Consider the following 13,350-nt stretch of genomic DNA (forward strand, 5'->3'; position numbering starts at 1 on the left):
TTTTTTGATAGCGAGATTTATCAAGAGTGATGGGGAAAACCTTATTTATGTATTCTCTGGCTTTCTTGGTAAAATTTCCCATTCTTATTTAATAAAAATTGATCTTTTTCTTTTTATAAAAAGTGAGGTGTTTTTTAATTTAATTTTTACTTGGACAATGAAATTTCCTTTTGTCTCTTTTACTTTATAGTTAATAAAAAAGTAAGGCGTTTTACAGAGAGTTTGAGCTAGTGAAAAACGCCACTTTTTTTATGCCTACCCTAACATACTCTTGGCAGGGCATTTTTAAGCTTAGGCCTTGCTATAAACCCTCCTGGCTCCTAGTGCAGGATAGTCCATAATGTTTGGTCCATAGACGCTGCAGGCTTGCGCCAAAAAAAAAAAAAAAAAAAAAACCCACAGTTTCTTCTTTAGAAAAAACCTATTTAGCCTGTGGCACACACATTAACACAACATATGATAATAATTCAACACCACCAGCAGAACCCTTGGAACATAATATTGATGCGCAAATAGTTTGCTTCCCAATTTGAAGGAAGGGAAAACAGCAGCTAGATGGAAAATGGATTAATTCGAGGAAACCCAAATGCCTCCAAATAATTTTGAAATTGAGATAATAATTCGCGACTACGTGAAGTGAAGACCCAATACAACTATTTCAAAGATATTAGCAGTAAATTGAAACAAAAAGAAATAGGAACAAAATAGGGACTATCTTAAGCAAACTTATTCAAAGATTCTTATCCAAACAAATCTCCCTAACTTATAGCTCAGACAAACTTAGTAAACTTGAACTTATTCAAAAGACTCTTTTCTTGAATGCCATAAGCCTAAAAACAAAAAAAAAAAACTCTTAGCCTAGCAAATCTACCTATTCACCGTTGCTCCATAATCTGTAACAAACACCCAAGTACATAGCCAAAAACACAAAACACATAAAATCTCCATTGTACATGCCAAATGAAAATACTTATAACGTCTTCAAAATAAAATACCTAACCATAAATCTTAGTCACCGTTCACATGCCCTTCCTCGTCTTCTATGGCCAGATGGTCCTTGGGATGTCAACCTAATTGCTACCCATCTGTGGTATGCCAGTTAGTTTATTGACTAAATGAATTTGTGAGATAACCCTACCTTGATGTCGATGGGTTGGTTGGGGGTGGAGAGACATGCTCGAAGTGTCCATCTCGCATGCCTTCTTTGCAACCTCTTGTGCATCCATTTCTTAGGGTACCTCACTGTGGGAGGCCTAATCAGTCTCGTCCATGTCTTGGGGATTGTCAACACCATCTGCAAGCACCTCATCATCGTGGCCTAGTTGAGGGTTAGGCTCAACATCGTCGACTAAACGAACAGTTCGGAACAAGCGATGCATCTGTCGTAAAGAGTTACCGATATCCACAATTGCTTGTCGAGCCACCTCATTGGTCGGGTCTAATGCATCCAACGCCTCAAAATGTCGCTCAAATGCATGCATAATACCACACTCCTGTAAAAAGAAGAAAACATGTTACAGAATAATATAGAAAAAAGTTGTAACTGAGAATAAGAAAGAAATAGTTGAAATGTGTCCATACCATGAAGTGCCTAGCCCCACCCTCGGGATGGAACACCATTCGTCGACGGGCGGGAATGGGAGATATATGTTGTCTAGTGATGCGTCGATACCAATTCATGTACTGCCCGAAGTGCGCCACACGAGTAGGGTCCCTAACACCATTGACGACATAGTCATGCCGATCTTCCCACAGGGTGATGTATTGATGGCGATAGTCTTCCCAATCCGTGACACGCATGCCTCTTCTGTCCTTGTTATGCAAGGTTGTCTCTGTGGATTTGGTGGGTGGGATATCTTGCACCCAACCAAATTGGCGCATGACTCGCGATGGGAGGTGCCACTCAACAAGGTCAAAACATATGAGCGGCACCTCTGCGCTCCAAATCTCCTGCCCTTCTAAACAGCTCGGGGGTAGGCGTTGGAGGATCTCATCTGTATACGGTTGCCAGGTGACCTACAAATACGACATAAGAAACACATTAGATACAAGTCGTTCAATGTTTAGATTCAGATGTGAAATTATAACAAACACATACTTGTTCCTCTATCTGCATATCGAGTTGGTCTCGGTAAAATGGTAGAGTATGTGGGCGAGGGTTTTCCTGAGAGCTCGCTCTAACCCTCCAATGGGCTGCCAAAGGATCGATGTCAGGGTCCACCTCTGCTTCTGCTATCCGAGTCGGTCGTCCAACATGTAGTCTTTCCCACGACCAGACTTGTAGTAGCATTAAAGGACCGGTGATATCCCTCGCAGTACGATGGCTTGCGCGGCACAATCCTCTGTATAAGCACGCAAGTGTTGCTCCACCCCAACTCAATCTACCACAAAGGTCAAAATCCCGTAGCATTGGTAGGTAAAGTAGCTGAACCTTGGCTGATGACTTGTCGGGTAGTAATAACCCTCCAATGACGCAAAGTATATATGCTCGCGCATATTGTTGGACGACTTCCTCAGTAGCGTTGTTTGGAAGGTCAGAAAAGTGTTCTCTGAGCCATGTGATCCTTAGGGATGAACCACTTAAGGCTTCTGGTGGAGGTACTCGACCTAGCAAATCTTGGCACAGGGCTGGCCATTGGTGGTTGGCGGTCCCTGTGACTGGTGGCCCATCTACTCGCAAACCCATAATAATGGCCACGTCTTGCAGAGTTACTGTTGCCTCACCCACTGTAAGATGGAACGTATGGGTTTCTTGTCTCCACCTCTCTACTAGTGCTGATATAAGGGCCAAATCTAGCCTAAACCCAACTCCAAGTCTGTGCACATGAAGGAAACCAGCCCGTTGGACATAATGTAGCACACGTGCATGGGGCTCCATCCTCCGGTGGGCAAATGCCTGCCTGTAACGGCTAATTAATGTTGGCACATCCTGATCCTCCCACACTGCCTCTGATCTGTGCTTGTGCTGTAGATATAGCACGGACCTATCAATAGGGCCAGGGGCATACCTTTCATCTGGAGCATCCATAGTCTTGTAGAAAAAACACGCACAGTGGTTAGTGAATTCAACATAAAAGAAATTTAGATATGAAGGTATGTCTATTAAAAATACAATCAACATATAAGGGTTTGTAACCATACTGAAACCATGGAGGAAACTTTAGATTTGCAAGGTCATCTAATTGTAACTATTAGTTAAAAGAGTTCACATCCATAATCTAGCAAGATCATACATGGATTACATTAATTGGCAAATATAGAAGAAAGAAAAGAGGAGAAAGAGAAAGAAAGCAAAACAATAGAAGTTGTATGGCGGAGTTGGAGTGATTGGCAAAGAATGAGGAAGCATTTGTTCAAATTAAACCAACTATAGAAATGTACATGAAAATAAATTAAAGTTTTTATTCTTTATCTGTGGTTAATACTCAAGATATCTTCGCCCATCAATCTAGGATTCTCGATTGTCCCAAATAAAAAGAAAGGAAAATGCAACCCCTGGTGACAACCATAATCTAACAAGATCATAAATTGATTACAGGTTTATGAAATTCATATAATCTGTCCAAAATGCATCTACTGTTTATGTACATTCATTTACAAGTATCAATGAAAAAAAAAAAAAACCCCACAAAAAAAACCCTATCAAAGAGACATGCTTACCTGAACCCTAAATGCAAATTGTCGATTGATTTGTTGAGAATCCTTGATTGATGTTCGTATTATTCGCCTGTTTATCCGAGCTTGAGTGGGTCGTCTTTTGTATGTTATCCTCAAAATGATCAAAATGAAAGAGAGATAGTTGAGAATGGAAGTAAGATTGTGAGGGTTGCGAGACAAGATAGATTGTCGAGGGTGGAGTGACTCAATTTGGGGATTTAGGGTTTGTCGAGTTCGATAAGGATGGTTTTATTTGGTTTATTGAAACAATGACGTTTTAAGCTTTGCTATGTAAATGCCCTTGCAAGGGGCATTTATATAACAAAGTTGTAAATGCTTTTCATGGGATGGTGTATCGGCTTTCTCAACGTATCATCTTGCACTTAGAATTCAAGTGTGGGAGGGGTTGGGCTTGGCTTAAAAATGAGGTGTCTTATGCTAGACCAAGCGGGCAAATCTGCCTGCGTGGCATGGTGAGTTGTCTTTCTAATATTATTCTTATAAATAAATTAAGAATGCTGTTATTTTGGTAATATATTAATTACAAATAATACTATTTTAGTAAAAAAAAAAAAAGCTTTAGTAATTTTCATTTCGAATTCTTAGGACATGTGTAATACCTCGGGAGCCCAGAGGAGAATAATATATATCAAGGATAACTAAGGAAGAAAACAACACTATTTGGATACCTTTTCAGCTGAATGCAGGCAAAGAATTTTAAGATTAAGCGTGTTTGACCTGGGAAATCCAAGGATGAGTGACCTTCCTAGAAAGTTCGCGTAGGCCCATCAGGGTAACTTGTTCCGGTCATTCCTATCGCTTGATGCGGGATGTTACAGGTGGTATCAGAGTTGACATTTGGAAAAGGCGGTCCAATGAGGGCGAGGAGTGGCGCCGGGGCGTGAGGCTTGATCAAGAAGCGACTCTTGGTAGACTTCTAAGATAGTAGTCTCCAAAGGAGAGAAGGTCTAGAACCAGTTGTAAGGTCGCATGACAAGGACATCATGTGCTCAAGGGAAGGAGAATGTAATACCTCGGGAGCCCAGAGGAGGATAGTATATATCGATGATAAGTAAAGAAGGAAACAACACCAACTGGATACCTTTTAGGCTGAATGCAGGCAAAGAACTCCAAGGTTAAGTATGCTTGACCTGAGAAAATCTAAGGATGGGTGACCCCCTTGGGAAGTTCGCGTAGACCCATCTGGGTAAGTTATTCCGGTCATTCCTATCGCTCGATACTAGATGTTACAGTATGTTTAAATTGTAGAAGACTTTTTTTTAAACTTAAATTGAATAATTGAATCTCTTATTAGAAAACATCATTTTTTTATATTTTTAAAAATAGATACTATAATTTTTTGAAATATAAAATATTAAGATATTTTTAATTACAAAATTAAAGTAAAAAATGAAAAAAAATATTTTTTAAAAATTAAACTGGGCTTACTCTTCGGAATTATTATGCAACAATTTAAATTTCGATTATTGAGTATATTAAATTAAAATAATTGATAATATTATTACTGATTAATAAAATTCATATGCATTATTAGCTAAAGATATTCGATTATTGCTAAAAAAATTAATACATTTCTATTGTTAAATCAGGTTCAATTAGGATAGAAATAGAGCATCAGATTGAGAGACTATTTGGCATAGCCTTTTTTTCCACAATTTTTAAGTTATTTAGTTTTTAAGTTAAAAGTTAAATAGTATTTAAGTTGATAATGTGTTTGAATAAATGTATTTTTAAGTTATCAATTAATAGTTATGTATTTGATTTAAAAGAGGCGATAAATTATCAAAACTTGACAAAAAAATTAAAATAGGCATGGTATTAAATGATGTAAAATTTTATCATTAAATGTTAATAAATTATACAAAATTATTAAAATATATTAATATAATATTATATATATATATATTCATACACGCAGTAGACAATGGGGACAAAGAAGATAGGGTGGGGATGGCGACGGATAGCTGCCGATAGGGTTATGGCGACTTGTGGCGGTAATGGCAAAACATAAGCGATTTGTGGCGGCAGATCTGGAACCAGATGTGGCAATTGTGCAACTCACCAACACGAGGCTAATTGTGGTGGCCTAGCTAGACGACGACGATGGCGGTTTTGGAGGAGAGGCTACGACGGTAGCGACAGTAATGACAAAAGTAAAGGTAAGATAATGGTAGAAGAGAGCAAGGGAAGAGGAAATGTAACAATAATAGTGGGGATAAATGCGTAAATATGAAAAATATTTGAGAGCAGAATAGCACTTCACTCAGTCAACTCCAGCGTTTTTTGCCAAAATTGGGGGCACCAATTTCTGTCAAATGCAGTTAAAGCAGTTTTAAAGGCTTAGTTTGGCTAGGCTTTTTTTTAACAGCGTTTAAGCTGGGTAGTGTTTAAATTGTGTAATAGCGTTTAATCTGGGTAGCGTTTAAGCTAATAACGTGTTTAGATAAATGTGTTTTTAAGCTATTAGTATAAAGTTATGTATTTGATTTGTAAAAGCTGATAAACTGTTAGAATTTGACAAAAAGACTAAAATAGACATGACATTGAATAATACAAATAAAATTCAAAAAATACAATTTTAAAAAAAAAAATTAAATTGATGTCTAGCTAAAATACTTACAATTAATAAATTATAAAAAAATTAAATATATATTATTACATATGTTATATACAAACTAAATATATATTATTACATATTATATATATACATATATACATATATACACAGTGAAGAAGAAGGCCGGCAATGGAGAAGCAGATGGGCGACGGCGCAGGAGGCGATGTGACGGCGCTGGTTGGCTTGTGGCGACGAATCTGGAAGCAGAGGTGGTGATGGCAGTAACGTGACCGAGGCAACTTGCGGCGGCCGAACTAGGCTTGCAATGGTGGTGAAGGAGCCGGCTTGCGGCGGTCGATCTGGGCGACGACGACTATAGGAGGAGCTGGAGGCGATGGCGAGGCGGATGGCAACGAGCGACAATGGCGATGTGGGAAATTCGTTGCTAAGGGTTGAAAAAGAAGGATATGGGTTGGAATTTGATGTTTTGGTTGAGGATAGATTGGTAATTTCCATGGTCAACGCAGCTTTTACTCCACCAGCGATTTGAAAAAGCTGAGGGGGAGGAGCTTTTGAAAAAGCTATTCAAATAACGTTTAAGCTATTTGGGTTTACCAAACACTTAATTTAAAAAGCTGGGCAACAGAAAAGCTATACTAATAGCTTATAAGCGGTCAAACTGCTTTGCCAAACGGACCCAAAGTTGTATAGCTTTAAAGTTGCTTATTGTCACGGGCTTGGACTTTTTCCAACGACCGTGCGGTAGTTAGTCACAATCTGTCACGACCAAGTCAGCCTATCCTCCAAACAAGCTATAAAGATAGCTAGAGAACTTTAGAAGGTAAGAGGGAATGTGGAAACAAAGGAAGAATACTTGAAAGGAAGCTTGGAAAGCAAATAACTTTTATTGCTTTAAAGAAGGTTTTACAAGGCTTCTAATTTGGCTTCATACTTACAAATAAATGCCTACTCCTATTTATAGCCTTCCACCTCCTCAATGGACGGTGAAGATCAATTTGATCCTACGGTGGTTATAGCTCCTCCAGAAGCTTCTCCCACCTCTATCATATTTTAGAATATTCTACAACTTTATAAGGTTCCATGGTGTTCTAGAACCTTCTAGATTACTCTAGACTAATCTAGACTAGTCTTTACATTTCTAGAGTCTTCTGAAACATTCTAGAACGTTTTAGGGAATTTCAGAACATTCTAGAACTTTCTAGAATCCTTTAATTTACATAATATACAACACCAAGAAGGTGTTTTTTGCCTAATCCAAACCTCCATTGGGCAAAATTGGGCCGGAATGTGACATTTCCCCCCACCTATTGTTCAATGCCCCCATTGCGGCTATGTGAGGCCTTGGTGAAATTCTTTAATCTTTTGCTTAAACTGCCACAAATGAAGCTCGTGTTCCTAACTAGCCTCACTGTCCGGTTGTCATTTCCTTCTCACCAAGTACTCTGTGTAACTTGGGTGAGTACCACGCCTCGGGATGACTCGGTTAGCTAATATCTCATCCACCTCTTGCTTGTGCGATGTGGTGATTGCTGTAGGAGCTCTCGAAGATTCACCCCTACTCGGATCCTCCTTGTCGGCATGGTATGGTTTCAAAAAGCTCACACGAAACACTGGGTGAATCTCTAAGTGTAATGGGAGTCTTACCCGATATGCTAGCTTGCCGATCCTCTTTTCCATCGGAAAGAGCCTTTCATACCTTCGTACAAGGCCCTTATGCAAATGTGAGAAAGTGTGGACTTGATGGGGAATGAGCTTTACCATTATTAAGTATCCCTCCTTGAAGTCACGGTGCTTTCTCTTCTTATTTGCCCATTTCTTCATCTTCTTAGCTGCCTTAGCCAAGTAGGATTGTGCTAACTCTGCATTTTCTTTCCAACCCTTGGCGAATTTGTAAGCAACCGGACTTTTTCCACTATAACTTGTGGCCAAGGTGTGTGGAGTCATCGATTGTTGCCCCGTTGCTAGCTCGAACAGGCTTGTCCTTGTGGACTCACTCTTCTGCAAGTTATACGAGAATTGGGCAATACCTAGCAACTTCACCCAATCCCGCTGGTTGGCACTTACATAGTGCCTAAGGTAAATCTCCAATAAGGCATTCATCCTCTTCGTTTAACCATCAGTTTGCGGATGAAAACCTAACGAGAAGTTGAGCTCGGACCCCAATATCTTGAATAGCTCCTTCCAGAACCTGCCAGTGAAGTAGGTGTCTCGATCGCTTATTATTGTTTGTGGAATCCCCCAATACTTCACCACATGACAAAAGAATAACCTTGCTGCATCTTCCGCATTGAACTTAATCGGCATGGGGATGAACACTCCATACTTGCTGAAGCGATCCACCACAACCATGATGTTGCCACACCCATCCACCTTTGGTAAGCCCACAATGAAGTCCATGGAGACACTCTCCCATGATGGCCATGATCATGATCAATGGCTCTAGCAATCCTGCTGGATGGCCATGATCAATTTTGTCTTGTTTGCACACAAGACAAGTCTTCACATAAAGCCCAACACATCGTCCTTCATTCGTGGCCAATAGTATGCATCCTTTACAAGTGCCATAGTACGATGCATACTTGGGTGTCCCGCCCATTTGGAATTGTGGCACTCCTTGATGATCTCCTTCCTCAAGCCTCCCCACTTTGGCACATAAAGGTGATCTCCTTTGGTGATGAGCAATCCATCCCTTAGCCAAAATTGGCGAGTCTTCCTTTGCTTCGCCAATTCTCCCAAACTCTTGGCTTACAAATCATACTCAACTCTCTCCTTAATGCTATCTACCAAAGGAAATTGTGGCTGAGTGATGGTAGCTAGCTTAACCTTCCTAAGTGCATTTTCTACCAAGTTGGCCTTCCCTGGTTTGTACTCCATCACGAAATTGAATTCGGCCAAGAAATCTTACCATCTACCTTGCTTCGGCATTAACTTTTTCTGCTTGAGGAAATAATTGGTAGCCACATTATCAATCATCACAACGAACTTGGATCCCAACAAGTAATGCCTCCAAGTTTGCAAGCAGTGCACCATCGCGGTTATCTCCTTTTCTTGGACGATATAACGACGCTCGGTGTCATTGAGCTTTCTACTCTCATAGGCAATTGGGTGGCCATCTTGCATTAACACTCCCCCAATCGCAAAGTCAGAAGCATCTGTGTGCACTTCGTAACTCTTGGTGTGATCAGGGAGAGCCAGCACAGGTTCTTCCATTACGGCTCTCTTTAACGTCTCGAATGCTTCTTGGCATTTCTCATCCCAATCCCATGGCTGATTCTTCTTAAGCAAATCTGTCAATGGGGCTGTTATGGAAGAGTAGCCCTTAATGAACCACCTATAGTAGTTGACCAAACCTAGGAAGGATCTCAACTCTGGTACCTTCCTTGGTGGTTCCCAATCTTGTATTGCTTGCACCTTAGCTGGATCCATGCAGAGTTTGCCCCTTCCAACAATGTGCCCCAAGAATGTGACTTCTTGTTGTGCAAATGCACACTTTTCATTTTTCACATATAGCTCATTCTCCCTTAGCACCTGGAAGACTTGTCGCAAGTGTTGGATGTGTTCTTGTAGTGTTTTACTATACACCACAATATCATCCAAGTACACCCCGACAAAGCGATCCAAGAACGATTGGAAGACTTTGTTCATAATTGTGGGGCATTAGTGAGACCAAAGGGCATAACTAAGAATTCGAATGAGCCATACCTAATAACACATGTCGTCTTGGGCTCATCTCTTTCAGCAATCCTCACTTGGTAATAGCCTGACCTTAGATCTAATTTGAAAACCATCGTGCATCACCAAGCTGATCGAATAGGTCAGCGATGAGTGGGATGGGATACTTGTTCTTCATTGTGATCTTGTTGAGCGCCCGATAGTTAACACACAATCGGAGTGACTCATCGTGCTTCTTTTGGAACAACATAGGTGCTCCATATGGTGCCTTCAACGGTTGGATGTACCCCGCATCCAACAATTCCTTCAATTGCATCCTTAACTTCTCTAATTCTGGAGGTGCCATGCAGTAAGGTACCGCAGCAGGGGGCTTAGTTCCCGGCTCTAATTCAATGTGATGATCCACCTCTCTCTTAGGTGGTAATCTCTTTGGCAAGTCGGCAGGCATGACATCTTTGAATTCTTGAAGGACCCCATCAATCTCCTTTGTTAGTTGGCTTGGACTGCTAGATTCGTTCACCTTTATTGCAACAAGGAAATGTGGTTGTGCCTTCTTTACGCCTTTGGAAAGTTGCATGGTTGAACTTGTCTTGGCTTGGAGACTTGCTTCTCGCGACAAAGGTACCATACATGTATTCCCTTCCTCTAAGATACACATTGTGTTGGCGAAAGGGATAGGCACGGCCTTAACTCGATCCATGAACTCCATGCCAAGTATTATAGGATAATCATCCATTGGCACAATAGAAAAGTCCATAAGGCCAGACCACTCACCTAAGCACACCTTCACTTCGCGAGCAACACCAAAAACTAATTTGGGCTCGGAGTTGACTGCCTTAAGCCATCCTTGTTCCTTCTCGTAATTGATGCCAAGTCGGTCAGCTTCCTTCACTTCAAGGAAGTTGTGGGTAGCTCCTGTATCTACCAAAGCATGAACCTCGCGCCCACTAACCTTGGTTGTTACATACAATTGTCCATTTTTCTTAGATTTGGGTATATTCACCTTGGCTTTGATGGCATTAAGGATCTGCAAAGAATCTATCTTAGTCTCCTCATATTGCTGTGGTTGCTCATCCGTTGACTCAATTAAGGCTGAAAGTTTACTCCTTTTTAGGCAATCCCTTGCCATATGCAGCCCTTCACAAAGGAAACACTTCAAATGTGGCCTTCCACTTCCTTTGTTATCTCTATTGCTCTTTTGACCCTTGTTAAAGTCTGCCTTGGACTTTACCATATCATTTGTTGCCTGCTTGCTTTGATGGCTATCTCCCCCACCTTTGCCCTTAAAACTCTTTTGTGGCTTGCTTTTCTCAGGCTTCTTGAACTTGATGAGGGATTCGACAATAGCGATGACAGTGTCAAGGTCTTGGGCTCCCCGTTGTTGGATCTCCAACCTCGCCCATGTTTGTAGTCCATCCATGAAGGCAAAGAGGGCCTCATTATCGAGGAAGTAAGGGATCTCCAAGATCAACTCAGAGAACTCCTTAACATACTCCCTAATACTGCCTCGTTGTGTCAAGCGTCGAAGCTTTGCCCTAGCTTCATTTTCGGCATTCTCCAGGTAGAATTGCCAGTCGAGTTCCTTCTTGAACTTATCCCTAGTGGTAATGTTGCAAAGGCCCCTATCCATCTCGCCATGTCTCCTCCTCTACCATACCATCACAGTGTCTTCTAGGTAGAGGGTTGCACGGTCAATTTTCTTGGCATCGTCCATGATGCCAACACTTCTAAGTATTGCTTCAAGCTCTAAAGGAAATTATCAATCTCCTTCGCATACCTTAACCCCTTATATGCCTTGGGCTTAGGAACTTCCACCTTCGAAGGAGTTGGAGTTGAGGGCATGGCAGTAACTCCCCTCTTTGTGACCGCTATTTTACAAAGGGTCCAATCTCCTTTAACATCCCCCAACTCGGTAGCCAATTTTGTGACCTCTTCCCTAAGAGTCACGATCTCACTCCTAAGGGCATTAATATCACCAATGAGAGAGTATTTAAGGTCCTGTCCTTGGCTAGCACATGATTCAACCACCACGTTCAAGGATCATTGTATCTCCCCGCGAAGCTCCTCTTGTCCACCTTCGAGCTTCTCAATGCGTTGGCCTAACTCCTCGAACTCATCTATCCGATCGACCATAGCAAGCTCCACTCTAGCGAGTCTTGCGTTCATGTCTGCCAGGACATCCCTAGACTTCTCCCTATGATTCTCGTTGCCCTCGGGATTTTTCATCTCCTTTTCCCTTCCCTCGTGGATGCTAACATCACTGCCACTTGACATCTCCCTTGTTGGCTATTAGCATAACTGAAATATCCTCCCTTAAGATGAATCTTGGCTCTGATACCAACTGTCATGGGCTTGGACTTTTCCCAACGACCGTGCGGCACTTAGTTGCAATCTGTCACGACCAAGTCAGCCTATCCTCCAAACAAGCTATAAAGATAGCTAGAGAACTTTAGAAGGTAAGAGTGATGTGGAAACAAATGAAGAATACTTGAAAGGAAGCTTGGAAAGCAAATAACTTCTATTGCTTTAAAGAAGGTTTTACAAGGCTTCTAATTTGGCTTCATACTTACAAATGAATGCCTACTCCTATTTATAGCTTTCCACCTCCTCAATGGACGATGAAGATCAATTTGATCTTACGGTAGTTATAGTTCCTCCAGAAACTTCTCCCATATTCTAGAATATTCTATAACTCTATAAGGTTCCATGGTGTTCTAGAACCTTCCAAATTATTCTAAACTAATCTAGATTTTTTTTAGACTAGTCTACACATTTCTAGAGTCTTTTGGAATATTCTAGAATGTTATAAGGAATTTCGAAACATTTTAGAACTTTCTAAAATCTTCTAATTTACGTAATATACAACACCAAGAAGGTATTTTTAACCTAATCCAAATCTCCATTGAGCAAAATTGGGGCGGAATGTGACATTATGCAGCGGTCGAACCGCTAAGCCAAATGATTGGTATACCTCTCAACCCATCGGATCATTCATCTTTATTAATGTTAATTTCAGGTCCGCTTGTATAGACCACTATTACGTCAGCGTCCCAATCCGCAGAAGGAGAAGGCCCAACACATGCCAATCCCCTGCACGTGAGCCCTCTCCTTTAAATTATTAAATTGAAGGGTAGGTGTACCCCCGGATCTCACAAGAATCCGGTGCAACCAGCAGTCTTTGTCTTTCCCACATTTCATTAATATATAATAATATGTTATATATTAAATAAACAAATCTGTAGATGATAAATATACATAAAAGTTTTGTATAAAATTTCGCCATCAACGTTGTTTTTTCCTTTTTTTTTCTGGTGAGCAAAATTATATTAAATGGAAAAGAAAAAAAATTCAGCAATAAAGTATTGGAATCCAAATTAAACATATATTTGGATGAATTCTTTAAGACAATAAGCATTTAGCTT

At 40.7% G+C, this 13,350-nt stretch overlaps 1 protein-coding gene across 1 annotated transcript; it reads right to left on the reverse strand.

Moving 5' to 3' along the window:
* Positions 1-694: 694 nt before the first annotated feature.
* LOC127799530 (serine/threonine-protein phosphatase 7 long form homolog) lies at positions 695-2,397 on the reverse strand. Its single transcript, XM_052333644.1, has 3 exons — positions 2,099-2,397; positions 1,582-2,016; positions 695-1,493 (listed from the first exon to the last, which is right to left on the reverse strand). Exons 1-3 carry the CDS (start codon positions 2,288-2,290, stop codon positions 1,254-1,256), a joined length of 867 nt encoding a protein of 288 aa, XP_052189604.1. The 5' UTR covers positions 2,291-2,397; the 3' UTR covers positions 695-1,253.
* Positions 2,398-13,350: the final 10,953 nt, after the last annotated feature.

Source organism: Diospyros lotus, chromosome 4 (genome assembly GCF_014633365.1).
Source record: "Diospyros lotus cultivar Yz01 chromosome 4, ASM1463336v1, whole genome shotgun sequence".
NCBI classification, from domain to species: Eukaryota; Viridiplantae; Streptophyta; class Magnoliopsida; order Ericales; family Ebenaceae; genus Diospyros; species Diospyros lotus.

Bases quoted from the DNA above. Each gene is read 5' to 3' on its own strand.
- LOC127799530 (XM_052333644.1), bottom strand. From the start codon at position 2,290: ATGCTACTACAAGTCTGGTCGTGGGAAAGACTACATGTTGGACGACCG. The intron at 2,017-2,098 runs GTATGTGTTTGT...TCGTATTTGTAG, and splicing joins ATATGCAGATAGAGGAACAA to GTCACCTGGCAACCGTATAC. The intron at 1,494-1,581 runs GTATGGACACAT...TTCTTTTTACAG, and splicing joins GTGGGGCTAGGCACTTCATG to GAGTGTGGTATTATGCATGC.